General features: G+C 43.1%; 2 protein-coding genes across 2 annotated transcripts; both read right to left on the bottom strand.

Moving 5' to 3' along the window:
- Positions 1-1,523: 1,523 nt before the first annotated feature.
- On the bottom strand, positions 1,524-10,068 carry LOC306775547 (nuclear pore complex protein Nup107-like; the record flags this gene model as incomplete). The annotated part of the gene is made up of 10 exons (XM_079265999.1): positions 1,524-1,715; positions 1,793-1,960; positions 2,441-2,554; positions 2,650-2,775; positions 2,853-3,013; positions 4,053-4,155; positions 4,358-4,464; positions 4,542-4,740; positions 9,784-9,820; positions 10,007-10,068. The coding sequence occupies 10 exons, from the start codon at positions 10,066-10,068 to the stop codon at positions 1,593-1,595; spliced, it is 1,200 nt and encodes a 399-aa protein (XP_079122125.1). The 3' UTR covers positions 1,524-1,592.
- A 1,556-nt stretch (positions 10,069-11,624) lies between these two features.
- LOC306775546 (nuclear pore complex protein Nup107-like) lies at positions 11,625-20,184 on the bottom strand (the record flags this gene model as incomplete). Its single annotated transcript, XM_079265998.1, has 10 exons — positions 11,625-11,816; positions 11,894-12,061; positions 12,542-12,655; positions 12,751-12,876; positions 12,954-13,114; positions 14,149-14,251; positions 14,454-14,560; positions 14,638-14,836; positions 19,900-19,936; positions 20,123-20,184. The coding sequence occupies 10 exons, from the start codon at positions 20,182-20,184 to the stop codon at positions 11,694-11,696; spliced, it is 1,200 nt and encodes a 399-aa protein (XP_079122124.1). The 3' UTR covers positions 11,625-11,693.
- Between the last annotated feature and the right edge of the window lie 893 nt (positions 20,185-21,077).

Genomic DNA, 21,077 nt, shown 5'->3' with positions numbered 1-21,077 from the left:
ACTGGAAGAACTAAAGAACGCAGATTAGTTCAGGTATTCGTGGAGGAGCTGGTTTCGCGGATATCAAAAAAAACAAATCTGAACTGGACCAAGTGAAGAGCCTGTAATTAATCTGGGCATCACTCCCCTTCACAGAGGTCCAACTTCCTTATTAGGACATCTGATAACTTCTACTGTGATAGTAGAAGTTTTATTATTATTAGGACATGTGAACTTCTACTGTGATAGTAGAAGTTTTATTATTATTAGGACATGTGAACTTCTACTGTGATAGAAGTTTTATTATTATTAGGACATGTGAACTTCTACTGTGATAGTAGAAGTTTTATTATTATTAGGACATGTGAACTTCTACTGTGATAGAAGTTTTATTATTATTAGGACATGTGAACTTCTACTGTGATAGTAGACGTTTTATTATTATTAGGACATGTGAACTTCTACTGTGATAGTAGAAGTTTTATTATTATTAGGACATGTGAACTTCTACTGTGATAGAAGAAGTTTTATTATTATTAGGACATGTGAACTTCTACTGTGATAGTAGACGTTTTATTATTATTAGGACATGTGAACTTCTACTGTGATAGAAGTTTTATTATTATTAGGACATGTGAACTTCTACTGTGATAGTAGAAGTTTTATTATTATTAGGACATGTGAACTTCTACTGTGATAGAAGTTTTATTATTATTAGGACATGTGAACTTCTACTGTGATAGTAGAAGTTTTATTATTATTAGGACATGTGAACTTCTACTGTGATAGTAGAAGTTTTATTATTATTAGGACATCTGATCACTTCTACTGTGATAGAAGTTGACAGATGTCCTCATAATAATACCTTAATATGAATAAATTTGCAGTAATAGTAATATTTCCATTGTTTTTATTTATTACACGCCATATCATAAGATACATCCATGTTTAATATGTATACACTTCATGTAGTGTGTGCCTATTACAATTACATGATATACATTACCTTATTATATCGTGTATATTGTATTCATTCGAGGTACTGTAATTGCTCTTTTAATGTATTGTCATAGCAGAAGCCAGCATGTAACTCAGGTAATTTGAAAACAGGGATTTTAAAAGTGATCAATAATGCTTTTCCTGCTGTGAAAAGCCTAAATGTTAAGACTCAAAATATGTAATTTCTTCTCGATATATTGTGATGGTTTCCCCCCTAACAATTCTGACTTCATTCACAAAATTACTTTTTTTCCTTGACAAATATACTCTTAAAATCTAACTTCTTACTGTAATATTTATGACTTAACTCTCGTCATTTTTCAGTAGCCCGAATACCGTGGCATTACATTAAAGGCTCTCTGTGCTCTTATCATGAACCCATGTCCATTTATCATCCGTAAACAACTCTGTAGTCCTCACAATTTAATTAGATGGAAGCCACAAAACACCAACAACATTGAACTGTTTGCTCTGGCGTTTAGATCATTCACAGCTCTATAGCACCAGAATCATTAAGACCTTCAAATTCAATTTACACAAAACCATTGCAGGAAAACACAGGCTTTTATTGAGGGAAAAAGATCAACAAAAAACAACAGTGATTCAAACACTGCTCAGTGTGTGTGTGTACACGGCTGTAACTCGTAGCCCAGCGGGTCGAGTCCTCGGTCCAGAAGAGAGAGCGACGACTCCCTCAACTTCTGGAGAAACCTCCTCAGCTCCTCTTTGGAGAAAACCTGAATTTGTGGGCAGAAACATGAACTCACTGTTCCCATAACTCAACGTACAGGGCCGATCAAATCTCTCCAGCTACCTGGTAGAGGCGGTGCTGGTCCGATGAGATGATGTCAGCGAGGCGCAGCGCCTCCTGGTCTCTGGAGGAGTTCTGCAGAACGCTGAGCAGCAGGAAGTTGAGGCGAGGGAGACACAGAGAGCGCAGCGCCGCCATCTGGTGGCTGCGCTCGGAATCCGGCTCAGAGTCCTGAAAAACACAAAACAAACAATTTACGAACCAAACAAACGTGCAAACAATCGCAACTTATTGCTTCTATAAGTCAATTAGACAAAATAAATCCCATGATTTCAGATGTTATTAAGGCCTATTAAGAGGTGATTTTAACATTTCCTGCCCCGCTAATCGAGTTTAACCGCGTCTAGATTGCATATGTGCATCCTTTTGCGACTGCAGCTTTATATTGAATGCATAGATACAGAGAACTCTCCGCCATGAAGGGAACAAGCGATATTCCCAAAATGGCAAACTATTCCTTGAAATTTTAGACCCAGGAACTGTGGAACCACAGGCGCTAAACCAGGAACATAAAGGGCCTTTTTAAGCAGCTGTCGATATCGTACAGAAACTAAATTTAGTTTCTGGTTCCTTTGGTTGAAACACAGGTTTAGTTTCTGGTTCCCTGAGAGAGAACGTTTGGTTCTCACGCGTGGCGTCGTAAACACTTACCTGTCTGTTGTCGATCATCCAGCCTCCGTCTACGAACAGCAGCACGTTGTAGATTCTTTCTTTCACATCTTCAGTTAAAACGTCCAGACGGCACGACCAGGCAGACAGAGCGGCCTAACGCACACATAAGAAGTAGTTTTACAGTGTGTGTGAGCGTGTGTGTGCGTGTGTGTGTGTGTGTGCGTGCGTGCGTGCGCTTGTGTGTGTACCTGGTACTCCTTCTCTCTCATCTCATTGGCTACTCTCTCTGTGAATTTGGCCTCGGAGGCCGGCACTGGCTTCTGGGGGGCCGAGCTGCTGTGGCTGAACCAGTCAGTGAACGCCTCGTGGGCTTCCTGTAAAATAATTACAAAATAAAAATAAAGACACATCCAGATGAATAAACCTCATTGATGAGAAACAGGTGACAGACCAGGTAGGCTCTGATACACAGGTGTTCTCTGATGGCGTTCTCGTCCTCAGCAGGTAGAGCCGTGGTCTGACCGACCCCCGACCACTGGCAGTAAATCTCCCTCATAGAATCCTCCGGAACTTTAGAGAAGACCACCTTGGCTGCGTCATGTTTCTGCAGGGCTGAGAGAGAGACGGTCAGATAGAAGCGATGCACCGCGGTCCTCTGACACGAGGCCATGCACCGCGGTCCTCTGACACGAGGCCATGCACCGCGGTCCTCTGACACGAGGCCATGCACCGCGGTCCTCTGACACGAGGCCATGCACCGCGGTACTCTGACACGAGGCCATGCACCGCGGTCCTCTGACACGAGGCCATGCACCGCGGTCCTCTGACACGAGGCCATGCACCGCGGTCCTCTGACACGAGGCCATGCACCGCGGTCCTCTGACACGAGGCCATGCACCGCGGTCCTCTGAAGCCATGCACCGCGGTCCTCTGACACGAGGCCATGCACCGCGGTCCTCTGACACGAGGCCATGCACCGCGGTCCTCTGAAGCCATGCACCGCGGTCCTCTGACACGAGGCCATGCACCGCGGTCCTCTGAAGCCATGCACCGCGGTCCTCTGACACGAGGCCATGCACCGCGGTCCTCTGACACGAAGCCATGCACCGCGGTCCTCTGAAGCCATGCACCGCGGTACTCTGACACGAGGCCATGCACCGCGGTCCTCTGACACGAAGCCATGCACCGCGGTCCTCTGAAGCCATGCACCGCGGTCCTCTGACACGAGGCCATGCACCGCGGTCCTCTGACACGAGGCCATGCACCGCGGTCCTCTGAAGCCATGCACCGCGGTCCTCTGACACGAGGCCATGCACCGCGGTCCTCTGACACGAAGCCATGCACCGCGGTCCTCTGAAGCCATGCACCGCGGTACTCTGACACGAGGCCATGCACCGCGGTCCTCTGACACGAAGCCATGCACCGCGGTCCTCTGAAGCCATGCACCGCGGTACTCTGACACGAGGCCATGCACCGCGGTCCTCTGACACGAAGCCATGCACCGCGGTCCTCTGAAGCCATGCACCGCGGTCCTCTGACACGAGGCCATGCACCGCGGTCCTCTGAAGCCATGCACCGCGGTCCTCTGAAGCCATGCACCGCGGTCCTCGGACACGGAGGCAGTCAAGATGAATAAATGAATAAGAATTACCCAGAAACTTCCTCATGATGGCATTGGACTGTTTCAGGGACTCGGCTCGATGGGCGGGGTCAAACAGCAGCCAATCGATGACATCGATCTTTCTTAGGTCCTCCTATCAGAGCACAGCATCACAGTAACTTCCACACTTCCACATTTGCAACAAACTGTACATTGAACAGTTTATCAGTTAAATCTTGTCTCAATCATGCATTTCAAGGCTGTTTTTCAAAATACTCGTCTGAAAATACTTTGCATACGTCTAGGGCTTTTATTGTGAAAAGTAGGAACACTATAGTTTGGTTATCAGTCTGTACCTTTGTGGTTCCCATCTCCAGCGTCTGGTTGTGGTGTGTAAACTCAGTTTCATTTGTCTCTCTCACAGTCTCCACTACCAGCTTGGTTATCGCAGCAACATCCAGACCTACACAGACAGCAGGTTTAGTATTCACTCATCAAACCGCCGTCAGTTGTGTTTTTGGGTTGTTTTCCGCGTCTCACCGGCGTCGCTGGCGAGCTGCAGGCAGCGGGGACGCATCTCCGGCTGGCTGACCGTCTCCAGGAAAGCGGCGTACTGGACGGTGGCGAGCTCGGCGGGCAGCTGGCTCACGTAGCTCGCCACCAGATCGGTCTGTCGATCCCAGATCAGGAGGGAGACGTACGCCTTCAGGACATCCACACACACCTCCTCCTTCAGAACCTTCAGAGTACAGAGAGAAGTGCAAGTGTAAAGTTTGGTGGATGTAAAAGTGGAGATTTCTGGATCAGAGTCTGAGAACAAACTGATTGAGAGGAACCGTCCTTTAAAGAGACCTTTAGTTCCAGACATGTAGAGACTCTACAGGTGAACAGGGTAAAAAGAAAAAGGAATAGATATCACCATGAAACTTACCGAGTTGATTATTTACATGAAGACAATATTTTTTTGTATTACACATTTACTGAAAATATTATGTTTAAATGTGCAAATCAGGCATTATGTGATGCTGACTTTTGGTGAAAAAAATCTTCAGACGCAAAAAGACAAAGTAGTAAAACAAACACGTAAATGTGTGTTTTGGATGTTTTCCCTGAGTGAATTGTCTTGCTCTCTGTTGTCTTAATGTCTCATCTCTCTTACTTCCACCCTCTCTTTCTGCTCCAGCATCCCTCCACTCGTCTCCCTCGTCCTGCTTCCTGATATTTTCCAACGCTGTCTCCTTGGCTGTGTTGGGAAACTGTGACTCCATTGATTTTCAGTCGATCTGTTTTTTCTGCTTGCAACCGGACAGCAGGACCTGAGTTATAGGACTTCATAGCATATTGATTAAAAGTCCTTCAGGTTGATTGGGGACTGCAGAGAATGGACTCGGCTACTTCACCTGGAGAGTCGACCAATCCAGAGGCAGCATGCAGCTGTGCAGCTGTGCAGCTGTAAACCTCTGGATGATCACGTGTGTTTGTGCGATCTGTGTAAACTCTTTAACACTGGAATATCCACGCGTGGTTGATTACATAGAGCCTCATTATAACATTAAATGAGTGCAAATATGTCAGGGCTGAATTACAGAAAGCATGTAAGTCTTGGCAATGTGGAGGAAAGTAATATCGACGTATATAGTGTATATAAAATATCTGCAAAACGATATATTTTATCTGATTTAAATTGACATTCAATGTAATTAACTGTCATCCGACATGTAAAACAAAAGAAATACAATAACACATTGTATCACACTTCCTGGATTAACATTAACTTCTGTCCGTAATATTAATTGAGACATTTTCACAGATAAAAGCAAGAAGGTGATTCGATAATCTCATTCATTTTAATGTTTGACTGAAAAGGGTTTGGGGGGGTTTAGAGGAGAAGATGATGATGTGTACATGTGTGCTTACATGGGTTAGTGTATATGTGGCGATAACATTGTCGGCCAGCTCCAGCCGGGGTCAGACAGATATCCGTCTCTGCTCCGACGCTCATCGCTGGTTCCAGATGTTCTTCATGCTCAGGCTGGTAACCTCTCTCGTTACCCGGACAGCTTGGAAGAAGATACAAGTTTCTAACACGTTACGTTTCTAGCTTAAGTACAGCTGCATTTAAGAAGAAGTGAGAGTCAAAAATGAATTGATTAATAAAATAAAATTAGGTAAATACTCCACATGACAGAAAGGTATTTAATTATTTCCTGTGCCAAGCTCCAGATGTGGCACAGAATTGTTGAAAGCATGATTCTGACATGAATATTATCTCAGTTTTATGAAGTTTCAGAACAAAACTCTCTTATAGACCGCTGGCTTGTCTCTCCTAAAGTTGAAATTAAAATGACGCACTTGGTACGGAGACAGGAAGTTCTTTCTAAAATAGACTATCGATTAAAACATTTCAGTCACACCATCCTTTCCAGAACGGATGTCGAACATTTTAAGATTAAACAGGTCCTGCCGTCATGACGGTCTAAATTTATTCCACTTGTAGGTCACAGCAGACTGGTGAGGCTGCCGGAGAAACACGTGCTCAGCGTCTGCAGGTTGTTTGATTAAAGGGTCAAACTCATCGAATGTGTTCTGGTTCGTCATGTTGTGAACAAACAGGAAGAGAGACGGATCTCTCGACATTCACAAACCCATAAAGTTAGAAGTTGACATGCTTTCACAGAGACATGGGGAGGAATCAATGCACAGCCGCTGCAGCAGATGTGAACTAATTTAGTAAAGAAAGAAATAATAACAATGATAATAATTCTCCTGTTAAAGGTCCTTTCTTTAAATTGAGAGTCTAGACGGGTTGCATCAATCAAAGTGGCCGGATTTAACTTCAGTTCTGTCAAGTTTTTCCTGCGACAGTTTTCCATTTCACTAGTATTTATGTACTGAGTTATGAATGTCTTCTTTGTTTTCTTTTTGTATCTTATTTTGATGAATTGTGCTTTTGTTTAACTGCCTGATTGGACTTGTCTAATTGACACATTTGTAGTGTTTAAATGTCTAAAGGTTGATGTACCGTGCAAAGACATGCAGTCCTTGAAAAGTTATTAAGGCGCTGCATGAATAAAGTAGTAGAAGAAGAAGAGTTTAAAAGCATTTTTTTCTTCAGATTGAATGTTTAACAACAAGCAAGCGGGAGCCATGAAAAAATAAAGAAACCACAGAAACAGGCCGCTCGAAGGACAGTTCCTGCCTCACTGGAGTTCCTGCTCATTTCCTGCATCCCTTAAATGTCTTACATCAGGACCAGGAGCACTCGGATAGAAATGTACTGTGGCGTGCAAACACCTGAACGGGGTTTCTGATCCCTGTGACACGTCCTCAACTGCAGCTCTGCAGTACGTCAGTCAAAACAACACACATGATGGAAAATGACATGCTGATGATCCGCACGCTTAAATGAAAGTGAAGCGAACAGCGCTGCTCTGACGGCACGTTTGGACAAACGAACGGGATGAGGAACTGAACCTACTCTCTCCTGGGATGCTGCCCACATGCATTCAATCTGCAGCACAGAGACGTGGGAACTATTCAGCAACGCGTTGACGCTCACACACCTGCCTACTGAAGCAAAACCGTAAGTATCTGGATACGCAGTGTCACGCTGGATCTCCTTTGTTTAAATTCTACACAAACATTCAGGTTCCAGAAGAAGATACATCTTGGAATCTTTTTTTTTTACCATTTTTGAATGTTTTGATGTTATATTTGTGCAACATTTGCATGTAATATTGTTTGCAACAGTGCATGTAGTGTATGTATGCATGTAGTCTAATTTGCATACAATTCTAAAAGAGATATTTGAACATTGCATAAAGCCAGATTCTAAATTCTTGTTTAATTTTGGTCAGATGGAAGACCGTAAAGGACTCGAGTGTTTTAGTCAAAGAACCCTTTATTGTGGCAGCGTTTACGTATTGAGCTTGAAGCAGAAGAAGTTCTTTGCTTGTAATGAAACGTAAGAAGTTCTGTTGATGTGAGACAAATGTTTCACCACTGAAACTGTACTTTTGTACGTTTCTAGCAGTCTCGTATGTGTTCGACCAGCTGGAAGACGTACTTTAGTAGAAGTAGTAGAGTAACTCTGTTACAAGTAAATTCTACTTCAGTGAAAAGTATCTAAGAATACCTATAGTCATTATGCAGAAAGGCTCATTTCTAAATCATAAACAATATCTTGATAGATTTTAAATATGAATGCAGTAATGTGTTCATCACTAACCGTGGAGCTACTTTTAAAGAATACTGCTGAGTATCTTAAACTATAATAATACATCATAATATATTTGTTAATTTGTATTTTTGAATGAATAATCTGTGTAACAAACTACGACATTTCCCTCTGAAGAGTAGTGGAGTAACGTTAGAAGTATACAGTAGCAGAAAATGGAAGTACAAGTACCTCAAATTGTATTGTACAATAGTAAATGCACTTAAGTACGAATACATAATGTAACTAACTAGTTAACTAACTATTCATTAACAGCTGAAAGCACTCCCTGATAGACAGTAATACCAACTGTACTAACGACAATAAACAGCTGTTTGTTGTTAGTTCATTCAGCGGTGATAATTTAAACTTTGTGTAATCAATAACAGATCATACATATATATTATCTCCAATAACTGACCGAGAACCACGTGTTTAGCGATGGTTAAAACATGTCAATAGTACACAAACCAGCATTTATCCTGATTAGCATCAGCATGGATTATGAACGGTTTAGTTAGCCACCAGCTAACACAGTAAAGTAGCCGCAATAGCAGGCTAAATAACAAGCTAACGGTTCGACGGGAATAATTAAAAATATAACAACATGTGTATAAGATGATTCATGTTCAAAACCCAGTGAAATGTAATTTACCAGTCCATGATAGTGGGCTACAAATTCCCGCTTCACGAGGATTGACAGGCTTCTTCTTCGTGATAATTGATTATTCTTCTTCTTCGTCTTCTTCTTCTTCTTCTTTCTCGGTAGATTGGATGCCGTGAGACACTATGCTGCCCCTATAGTTCAGTGCTTATATACTGCATTCCCACTGATGTAAACATGTAGAAATATTGTAAAAATTTAAAACAAAACTTCAGTAAAAGTATGTAAGCATAATCAGGAAAATTACACGTTTTATTTTAAACGTTTTGTACGCAAACAACGGACGTGCATCACGTGTCGTTCACGTGATGTCACAAAGGCTTGAAATAGAACGATGCGCTGCGTCCGTTGTTTGCGTTCTGTCTCGGGATTCTGTTATGTCACGTGATCGCCTTTGATGTCGCTGAGTCCGCTGTTTGCGTTCTAGAACCTCTGTGCGTCACCTCTGTGTTCTAGAACATCTGTGCGTCACCTCTGTGACGTCACGTGATCGCCGTTGATGTCTTTCACAGACACTTGTCATAGTACCCCAGTGCCTGAGTTTAGAGTGATAATCACAGACCTTTACCTGAGATCCTTACAGAGAGTTAGACTACAATGACATTAGCAATGGATAAACAGAAACCTCATCATTTGAATGATGAACTCAAAAAGCCCAACACAGGCTGCAAGTTCTCTTCTGTGGGCAAAGCCGTCTCCAACATCTTCATGTGTGGAAAGGAGGTTCGGGAAGCAATCTCCATGGATAGAGCAGACACATCACAGACAGAGGGGGTGTGTTCAGCTGATGAACTTTCTGAACCTTGGCCAGGTGCAACAGCACAGGAAGAACTAAAGAAAAGGTCAGTTCAGGTATTCGTGGAGGCGCTGGTTTCGCGGATATTCAGGAAAACAAAACTGACCTGGAACACTGAAGACCACGAGGCCATCACTATGCGTCTGTTTGACAGAACGTGGATCACAGTCCATAATATCGATTTTGATCCAACAACATTAAAAAATCTTGACAAGGCCATTTACAAGAAACTTTCTAAGTATTGGGGCGATTCAAGAGATGTGCTGTTGGCCATGAAATTAGAGGAACAAAAACTTGGGACCTGCGTTGCCTTCTATGTCGAATATTACCTGAGACGACCCAAAAAGCCCAACACCGTCTGCAAGTTCTTCTCGTCTGTGGGCAAAGCCATCTCCAACAGCTTCATATGTGGAAAGGAGGTTCGGGAAACAATCTCCATGGATAGATCAGAAACATCACAGACAGACGGGGTGTGCTCAGCTGATGAACTTTCTGAACCTGGGCCAGATGCAACGGCACAGGAAGAACTAAAGAATGCAGATTCTGATTCAACAAATGAATCAGCATATGAGGACGAACTTTCTGAACCTGGGCCAGGTGCAACGGCACAGGAAGAACTGAAGAACGCAGATTCTCATTCAATATCTGACTCAGTATATTGGGCCGCATATACTCCACCTTGGCCAGGTGCAACGCCACTGGAAGAACTAAAGAACGCAGATTAGTTCAGGTATTCGTGGAGGAGCTGGTTTCGCGGATATCAAAAAAAACAAATCTGAACTGGACCAAGTGAAGAGCCTGTAATTAATCTGGGCATCACTCCCCTTCACAGAGGTCCAACTTCCTTATTAGGACATCTGATAACTTCTACTGTGATAGTAGAAGTTTTATTATTATTAGGACATGTGAACTTCTACTGTGATAGTAGAAGTTTTATTATTATTAGGACATGTGAACTTCTACTGTGATAGAAGTTTTATTATTATTAGGACATGTGAACTTCTACTGTGATAGTAGAAGTTTTATTATTATTAGGACATGTGAACTTCTACTGTGATAGAAGTTTTATTATTATTAGGACATGTGAACTTCTACTGTGATAGTAGACGTTTTATTATTATTAGGACATGTGAACTTCTACTGTGATAGAAGTTTTATTATTATTAGGACATGTGAACTTCTACTGTGATAGTAGAAGTTTTATTATTATTAGGACATCTGATCACTTCTACTGTGATAGAAGTTGACAGATGTCCTCATAATAATACCTTAATATGAATAAATTTGCAGTAATAGTAATATTTCCATTGTTTTTATTTATTACACGCCATATCATAAGATACATCCATGTTTAATATGTATACACTTCATGTAGTGTGTGCCTATTACAATTACATGATATACATTACCTTATTATATCGTGTATATTGTATTCATTCGAGGTACTGTAATTGCTCTTTTAATGTATTGTCATAGCAGAAGCCAGCATGTAACTCAGGTAATTTGAAAACAGGGATTTTAAAAGTGATCAATAATGCTTTTCCTGCTGTGAAAAGCCTAAATGTTAAGACTCAAAATATGTAATTTCTTCTCGATATATTGTGATGGTTTCCCCCCTAACAATTCTGACTTCATTCACAAAATTACTTTTTTTCCTTGACAAATATACTCTTAAAATCTAACTTCTTACTGTAATATTTATGACTTAACTCTCGTCATTTTTCAGTAGCCCGAATACCGTGGCATTACATTAAAGGCTCTCTGTGCTCTTATCATGAACCCATGTCCATTTATCATCCGTAAACAACTCTGTAGTCCTCACAATTTAATTAGATGGAAGCCACAAAACACCAACAACATTGAACTGTTTGCTCTGGCGTTTAGATCATTCACAGCTCTATAGCACCAGAATCATTAAGACCTTCAAATTCAATTTACACAAAACCATTGCAGGAAAACACAGGCTTTTATTGAGGGAAAAAGATCAACAAAAAACAACAGTGATTCAAACACTGCTCAGTGTGTGTGTGTACACGGCTGTAACTCGTAGCCCAGCGGGTCGAGTCCTCGGTCCAGAAGAGAGAGCGACGACTCCCTCAACTTCTGGAGAAACCTCCTCAGCTCCTCTTTGGAGAAAACCTGAATTTGTGGGCAGAAACATGAACTCACTGTTCCCATAACTCAACGTACAGGGCCGATCAAATCTCTCCAGCTACCTGGTAGAGGCGGTGCTGGTCCGATGAGATGATGTCAGCGAGGCGCAGCGCCTCCTGGTCTCTGGAGGAGTTCTGCAGAACGCTGAGCAGCAGGAAGTTGAGGCGAGGGAGACACAGAGAGCGCAGCGCCGCCATCTGGTGGCTGCGCTCGGAATCCGGCTCAGAGTCCTGAAAAACACAAAACAAACAATTTACGAACCAAACAAACGTGCAAACAATCGCAACTTATTGCTTCTATAAGTCAATTAGACAAAATAAATCCCATGATTTCAGATGTTATTAAGGCCTATTAAGAGGTGATTTTAACATTTCCTGCCCCGCTAATCGAGTTTAACCGCGTCTAGATTGCATATGTGCATCCTTTTGCGACTGCAGCTTTATATTGAATGCATAGATACAGAGAACTCTCCGCCATGAAGGGAACAAGCGATATTCCCAAAATGGCAAACTATTCCTTGAAATTTTAGACCCAGGAACTGTGGAACCACAGGCGCTAAACCAGGAACATAAAGGGCCTTTTTAAGCAGCTGTCGATATCGTACAGAAACTAAATTTAGTTTCTGGTTCCTTTGGTTGAAACACAGGTTTAGTTTCTGGTTCCCTGAGAGAGAACGTTTGGTTCTCACGCGTGGCGTCGTAAACACTTACCTGTCTGTTGTCGATCATCCAGCCTCCGTCTACGAACAGCAGCACGTTGTAGATTCTTTCTTTCACATCTTCAGTTAAAACGTCCAGACGGCACGACCAGGCAGACAGAGCGGCCTAACGCACACATAAGAAGTAGTTTTACAGTGTGTGTGAGCGTGTGTGTGCGTGTGTGTGTGTGTGTGCGTGCGTGCGTGCGCTTGTGTGTGTACCTGGTACTCCTTCTCTCTCATCTCATTGGCTACTCTCTCTGTGAATTTGGCCTCGGAGGCCGGCACTGGCTTCTGGGGGGCCGAGCTGCTGTGGCTGAACCAGTCAGTGAACGCCTCGTGGGCTTCCTGTAAAATAATTACAAAATAAAAATAAAGACACATCCAGATGAATAAACCTCATTGATGAGAAACAGGTGACAGACCAGGTAGGCTCTGATACACAGGTGTTCTCTGATGGCGTTCTCGTCCTCAGCAGGTAGAGCCGTGGTCTGACCGACCCCCGACCACTGGCAGTAAATCTCCCTCATAGAATCCTCCGGAACTTTAGAGAAGACCACCTTGGCTGCGTCATGTTTCTGCAGGGCTGAGAGAGAGACGGTCAGATAGAAGCGATGCACCGCGGTCCTCTGACACGAGGCCATGCACCGCGGTCCTCTGACACGAGGCCATGCACCGCGGTCCTCTGACACGAGGCCATGCACCGCGGTCCTCTGACACGAGGCCATGCACCGCGGTACTCTGACACGAGGCCATGCACCGCGGTCCTCTGACACGAGGCCATGCACCGCGGTCCTCTGACACGAGGCCATGCACCGCGGTCCTCTGACACGAGGCCATGCACCGCGGTCCTCTGAAGCCATGCACCGCGGTCCTCTGACACGAGGCCATGCACCGCGGTCCTCTGACACGAGGCCATGCACCGCGGTCCTCTGAAGCCATGCACCGCGGTCCTCTGACACGAGGCCATGCACCGCGGTCCTCTGAAGCCATGCACCGCGGTCCTCTGACACGAGGCCATGCACCGCGGTCCTCTGACACGAAGCCATGCACCGCGGTCCTCTGAAGCCATGCACCGCGGTACTCTGACACGAGGCCATGCACCGCGGTCCTCTGACACGAAGCCATGCACCGCGGTCCTCTGAAGCCATGCACCGCGGTCCTCTGACACGAGGCCATGCACCGCGGTCCTCTGAAGCCATGCACCGCGGTCCTCTGACACGAGGCCATGCACCGCGGTCCTCTGAAGCCATGCACCGCGGTCCTCTGACACGAGGCCATGCACCGCGGTCCTCTGACACGAAGCCATGCACCGCGGTCCTCTGAAGCCATGCACCGCGGTACTCTGACACGAGGCCATGCACCGCGGTCCTCTGACACGAAGCCATGCACCGCGGTCCTCTGAAGCCATGCACCGCGGTACTCTGACACGAGGCCATGCACCGCGGTCCTCTGACACGAAGCCATGCACCGCGGTCCTCTGAAGCCATGCACCGCGGTCCTCTGACACGAGGCCATGCACCGCGGTCCTCTGAAGCCATGCACCGCGGTCCTCTGAAGCCATGCACCGCGGTCCTCGGACACGGAGGCAGTCGAGATGAATAAATGAATAAGAATTACCCAGAAACTTCCTCATGATGGCATTGGACTGTTTCAGGGACTCGGCTCGATGGGCGGGGTCAAACAGCAGCCAATCGATGACATCGATCTTTCTTAGGTCCTCCTATCAGAGCACAGCATCACAGTAACTTCCACACTTCCACATTTGCAACAAACTGTACATTGAACAGTTTATCAGTTAAATCTTGTCTCAATCATGCATTTCAAGGCTGTTTTTCAAAATACTCGTCTGAAAATACTTTGCATACGTCTAGGGCTTTTATTGTGAAAAGTAGGAACACTATAGTTTGGTTATCAGTCTGTACCTTTGTGGTTCCCATCTCCAGCGTCTGGTTGTGGTGTGTAAACTCAGTTTCATTTGTCTCTCTCACAGTCTCCACTACCAGCTTGGTTATCGCAGCAACATCCAGACCTACACAGACAGCAGGTTTAGTATTCACTCATCAAACCGCCGTCAGTTGTGTTTTTGGGTTGTTTTCCGCGTCTCACCGGCGTCGCTGGCGAGCTGCAGGCAGCGGGGACGCATCTCCGGCTGGCTGACCGTCTCCAGGAAAGCGGCGTACTGGACGGTGGCGAGCTCGGCGGGCAGCTGGCTCACGTAGCTCGCCACCAGATCGGTCTGTCGATCCCAGATCAGGAGGGAGACGTACGCCTTCAGGACATCCACACACACCTCCTCCTTCAGAACCTTCAGAGTACAGAGAGAAGTGCAAGTGTAAAGTTTGGTGGATGTAAAAGTGGAGATTTCTGGATCAGAGTCTGAGAACAAACTGATTGAGAGGAACCGTCCTTTAAAGAGACCTTTAGTTCCAGACATGTAGAGACTCTACAGGTGAACAGGGTAAAAAGAAAAAGGAATAGATATCACCATGAAACTTACCGAGTTGATTATTTACATGAAGACAATATTTTTTTGTATTACACATTTACTGAAAATATTATGTTTAAATGTGCAAATCAGGCATTATGTGATGCTGACTTTTGGTGAAAAAAATCTTCAGACGCAAAAAGACAAAGTAGTAAAACAAACACGTAAATGTGTGTTTTGGATGTTTTCCCTGAGTGAATTGTCTTGCTCTCTGTTGTCTTAATGTCTCATCTCTCTTACTTCCACCCTCTCTTTCTGCTCCAGCATCCCTCCACTCGTCTCCCTCGTCCTGCTTCCTGATATTTTCCAACGCTGTCTCCTTGGCTGTGTTGGGAAACTGTGACTCCATTGATTTTCAGTCGATCTGTTTTTTCTGCTTGCAACCGGACAGCAGGACCTGAGTTATAGGACTTCATAGCATATTGATTAAAAGTCCTTCAGGTTGATTGGGGACTGCAGAGAATGGACTCGGCTACTTCACCTGGAGAGTCGACCAATCCAGAGGCAGCATGCAGCTGTGCAGCTGTGCAGCTGTAAACCTCTGGATGATCACGTGTGTTTGTGCGATCTGTGTAAACTCTTTAACACTGGAATATCCACGCGTGGTTGATTACATAGAGCCTCATTATAACATTAAATGAGTGCAAATATGTCAGGGCTGAATTACAGAAAGCATGTAAGTCTTGGCAATGTGGAGGAAAGTAATATCGACGTATATAGTGTATATAAAATATCTGCAAAACGATATATTTTATCTGATTTAAATTGACATTCAATGTAATTAACTGTCATCCGACATGTAAAACAAAAGAAATACAATAACACATTGTATCACACTTCCTGGATTAACATTAACTTCTGTCCGTAATATTAATTGAGACATTTTCACAGATAAAAGCAAGAAGGTGATTCGATAATCTCATTCATTTTAATGTTTGACTGAAAAGGGTTTGGGGGGGTTTAGAGGAGAAGATGATGATGTGTTGTAAACACAAATGTGTACATGTGTGCTTACATGGGTTAGTGTATATGTGGCGATAACATTGTCGGCCAGCTCCAGCCGGGGTCAGACAGATATCCGTCTCTGCTCCGTAGACGCTCATCGCTGGTTCCAGATGTTCTTCATGCTCAGGCTGGTAACCTCTCTCGTTACCCGGACAGCTTGGAAGAAGATACAAGTTTCTAACACGTTACGTTTCTAGCTTAAGTACAGCTGCATTTAAGAAGAAGTGAGAGTCAAAAATGAATTGATTAATAAAATAAAATTAGGTAAATACTCCACATGACAGAAAGGTATTTAATTATTTCCTGTGCCAAGCTCCAGATGTGGCACAGAATTGTTGAAAGCATGATTCTGACATGAATATTATCTCAGTTTTATGAAGTTTCAGAACAAAACTCTCTTATAGACCGCTGGCTTGTCTCTCCTAAAGTTGAAATTAAAATGACGCACTTGGTACGGAGACAGGAAGTTCTTTCTAAAATAGACTATCGATTAAAACATTTCAGTCACACCATCCTTTCCAGAACGGATGTCGAACATTTTAAGATTAAACAGGTCCTGCCGTCATGACGGTCTAAATTTATTCCACTTGTAGGTCACAGCAGACTGGTGAGGCTGCCGGAGAAACACGTGCTCAGCGTCTGCAGGTTGTTTGATTAAAGGGTCAAACTCATCGAATGTGTTCTGGTTCGTCATGTTGTGAACAAACAGGAAGAGAGACGGATCTCTCGACATTCACAAACCCATAAAGTTAGAAGTTGACATGCTTTCACAGAGACATGGGGAGGAATCAATGCACAGCCGCTGCAGCAGATGTGAACTAATTTAGTAAAGAAAGAAATAATAACAATGATAATAATTCTCCTGTTAAAGGTCCTTTCTTTAAATTGAGAGTCTAGACGGGTTGCATCAATCAAAGTGGCCGGATTTAACTTCAGTTCTGTCAAGTTTTTCCTGCGACAGTTTTCCATTTCACTAGTATTTATGTACTGAGTTATGAATGTCTTCTTTGTTTTCTTTTTGTATCTTATTTTGATGAATTGTGCTTTTGTTTAACTGCCTGATTGGACTTGTCTCATTGACACATTTGTAGTGTTTAAATGTCTAAAGGTTGATGTACCGTGCAAAGACATGCAGTCCTTGAAAAGTTATTAAGGCGCTGCATGAATAAAGTAGTAGAAGAAGAAGAGTTTAAAAGCATTTTTTTCTTCAGATTGAATGTTTAACAACAAGCAAGCGGGAGCCATGAAAAAATAAAGAAACCACAGAAACAGGCCGCTCGAAGGACAGTTCCTGCCTCACTGGAGTTCCTGCTCATTTCCTGCATCCCTTAAATGTCTTACATCAGGACCAGGAGCACTCGGATAGAAATGTACTGTGGCGTGCAAACACCTGAACGGGGTTTCTGATCCCTGTGACACGTCCTCAACTGCAGCTCTGCAGTACGTCAGTCAAAACAACACACATGATGGAAAATGACATGCTGATGATCCGCACGCTTAAATGAAAGTGAAGCGAACAGCGCTGCTCTGACGGCACGTTTGGACAAACGAATGGGATGAGGAACTGAACCTACTCTCTCCTGGGATGCTGCCCACATGCATTCAATCTGCAGCACAGAGACGTGGGAACTATTCAGCAACGCGTTGACGCTCACATACCTGCCTACTGAAGCAAAACCGTAAGTATCTGGATACGCAGTGTCACGCTGGATCTCCTTTGTTTAAATTCTACACAAACATTCAGGTTCCAGAAGAAGATACATCTTGGAATCTTTTTTTTTTACCATTTTTGAATGTTTTGATGTTATATTTGTGCAACATTTGCATGTAATATTGTTTGCAACAGTGCATGTAGTGTATGTATGCATGTAGTCTAATTTGCATACAATTCTAAAAGAGATATTTGAACATTGCATAAAGCCAGATTCTAAATTCTTGTTTAATTTTGGTCAGATGGAAGACCGTAAAGGACTCGAGTGTTTTAGTCAAAGAACCCTTTATTGTGGCAGCGTTTACGTATTGAGCTTGAAGCAGAAGAAGTTCTTTGCTTGTAATGAAACGTAAGAAGTTCTGTTGATGTGAGACAAATGTTTCACCACTGAAACTGTACTTTTGTACGTTTCTAGCAGTCTCGTATGTGTTCGACCAGCTGGAAGACGTACTTTAGTAGAAGTAGTAGAGTAACTCTGTTACAAGTAAATTCTACTTCAGTGAAAAGTATCTAAGAATACCTATAGTCATTATGCAGAAAGGCTCATTTCTAAATCATAAACAATATCTTGATAGATTTTAAATATGAATGCAGTAATGTGTTCATCACTAACCGTGGAGCTACTTTTAAAGAATACTGCTGAGTATCTTAAACTATAATAATACATCATAATATATTTGTTAATTTGTATTTTTGAATGAATAATCTGTGTAACAAACTACGACATTTCCCTCTGAAGAGTAGTGGAGTAACGTTAGAAGTATACAGTAGCAGAAAATGGAAGTACAAGTACCTCAAATTGTATTGTACAATAGTAAATGCACTTAAGTACGAATACATAACGTAACTAACTAGTTAACTAACTATTCATTAACAGCTGAAAGCACTCCCTGATAGACAGTAATACCAACTGTACTAACGACAATAAACAGCTGTTTGTTGTTAGTTCATTCAGCGGTGATAATTTAAACTTTGTGTAATCAATAACAGATCATACATATATATTATCTCCAATAACTGACCGAGAACCACGTGTTTAGCGATGGTTAAAACATGTCAATAGTACACAAACCAGCATTTATCCTGATTAGCATCAGCATGGATTATGAACGGTTTAGTTAGCCACCAGCTAACACAGTAAAGTAGCCGCAATAGCAGGCTAAATAACAAGCTAACGGTTCGACGGGAATAATTAAAAATATAACAACATGTGTATAAGATGATTCATGTTCAAAACCCAGTGAAATGTAATTTACCAGTCCATGATAGTGGGCTACAAATTCCCGCTTCACGAGGATTGACAGGCTTCTTCTTCGTGATAATTGATTATTCTTCTTCTTCGTCTTCTTCTTCTTCTTCTTTCTCGGTAGATTGGATGCCGTGAGACACTATGCTGCCCCTATAGTTCAGTGCTTATATACTGCATTCCCACTGATGTAAACATGTAGAAATATTGTAAAAATTTAAAACAAAACTTCAGTAAAAGTATGTAAGCATAATCAGGAAAATTACACGTTTTATTTTAAACGTTTTGTACGCAAACAACGGACGTGCATCACGTGTCGTTCACGTGATGTCACAAAGGCTTGAAATAGAACGATGCGCTGCGTCCGTTGTTTGCGTTCTGTCTCGGGATTCTGTTATGTCACGTGATCGCCTTTGATGTCGCTGAGTCCGCTGTTTGCGTTCTAGAACCTCTGTGCGTCACCTCTGTGTTCTAGAACATCTGTGCGTCACCTCTGTGACGTCACGTGATCGCCGTTGATGTCTTTCACAGACACTTGTCATAGTACCCCAGTGCCTGAGTTTAGAGTGATAATCACAGACCTTTACCTGAGATCCTTACAGAGAGTTAGACTACAATGACATTAGCAATGGATAAACAGAAACCTCATCATTTGAATGATGAACTCAAAAAGCCCAACACAGGCTGCAAGTTCTCTTCTGTGGGCAAAGCCGTCTCCAACATCTTCATGTGTGGAAAGGAGGTTCGGGAAGCAATCTCCATGGATAGAGCAGAACCATCACAGACAGAGGGGGTGTGTTCAGCTGATGAACTTTCTGAACCTTGGCCAGGTGCAACAGCACAGGAAGAACTAAAGAAAAGGTCAGTTCAGGTATTCGTGGAGGCGCTGGTTTCGCGGATATTCAGGAAAACAAAACTGACCTGGAACACTGAAGACCACGAGGCCATCACTATGCGTCTGTTTGACAGAACGTGGATCACAGTCCATAATATCGATTTTGATCCAACAACATTAAAAAATCTTGACAAGGCCATTTACAAGAAACTTTCTAAGTATTGGGGCGATTCAAGAGATGTGCTGTTGGCCATGAAATTAGAGGAACAAAAACTTGGGACCTGCGTTGCCTTCTATGTCGAATATTACCTGAGACGACCCAAAAAGCCCAACACCGTCTGCAAGTTCTTCTCGTCTGTGGGCAAAGCCATCTCCAACAGCTTCATATGTGGAAAGGAGGTTCGGGAAACAATCTCCATGGATAGATCAGAAACATCACAGACAGACGGGGTGTGCTCAGCTGATGAACTTTCTGAACATGGGCCAGATGCAACGGCACAGGAAGAACTAAAGAATGCAGATTCTGATTCAACAAATGAATCAGCATATGAGGACGAACTTTCTGAACCTGGGCCAGGTGCAACGGCACAGGAAGAACTGAAGAACGCAGATTCTCATTCAATATCTGACTCAGTATATTGGGCCGCATATACTCCACCTTGGCCAGGTGCAACGCCACTGGAAGAACTAAAGAACGCAGATTAGTTCAGGTATTCGTGGAGGAGCTGGTTTCGCGGATATCAAAAAAAACAAATCTGAACTGGACCAAGTGAAGAGCCTGTAATTAATCTGGGCATCACTCCCCTTCACAGAGGTCCAACTTCCTTATTAGGACATCTGATAACTTCTACTGTGATAGTAGAAGTTTTATTATTATTAGGACATGTGAACTTCTACTGTGATAGTAGAAGTTTTATTATTATTAGGACATGTGAACTTCTACTGTGATAGAAGTTTTATTATTATTAGGACATGTGAACTTCTACTGTGATAGTAGAAGTTTTATTATTATTAGGACATGTGAACTTCTACTGTGATAGAAGTTTTATTATTATTAGGACATGTGAACTTCTACTGTGATAGTAGAAGTTTTATTATTATTAGGACATGTGAACTTCTACTGTGATAGAAGAAGTTTTATTATTATTAGGACATGTGAACTTCTACTGTGATAGAAGTTTTATTATTATTAGGACATGTGAACTTCTACTGTGATAGTAGAAGTTTTATTATTATTAGGACATGTGAACTTCTACTGTGATAG

This window comes from Melanostigma gelatinosum, assembly GCF_949748355.1.
Source record: "Melanostigma gelatinosum genome assembly, chromosome: 3".
In the NCBI taxonomy this organism is placed as follows: domain Eukaryota; kingdom Metazoa; phylum Chordata; class Actinopteri; order Perciformes; family Zoarcidae; genus Melanostigma; species Melanostigma gelatinosum.
The sequence above is the reverse complement of the archived record's forward strand: the minus strand, read 5'-3'. Positions and strand labels throughout refer to the sequence as shown.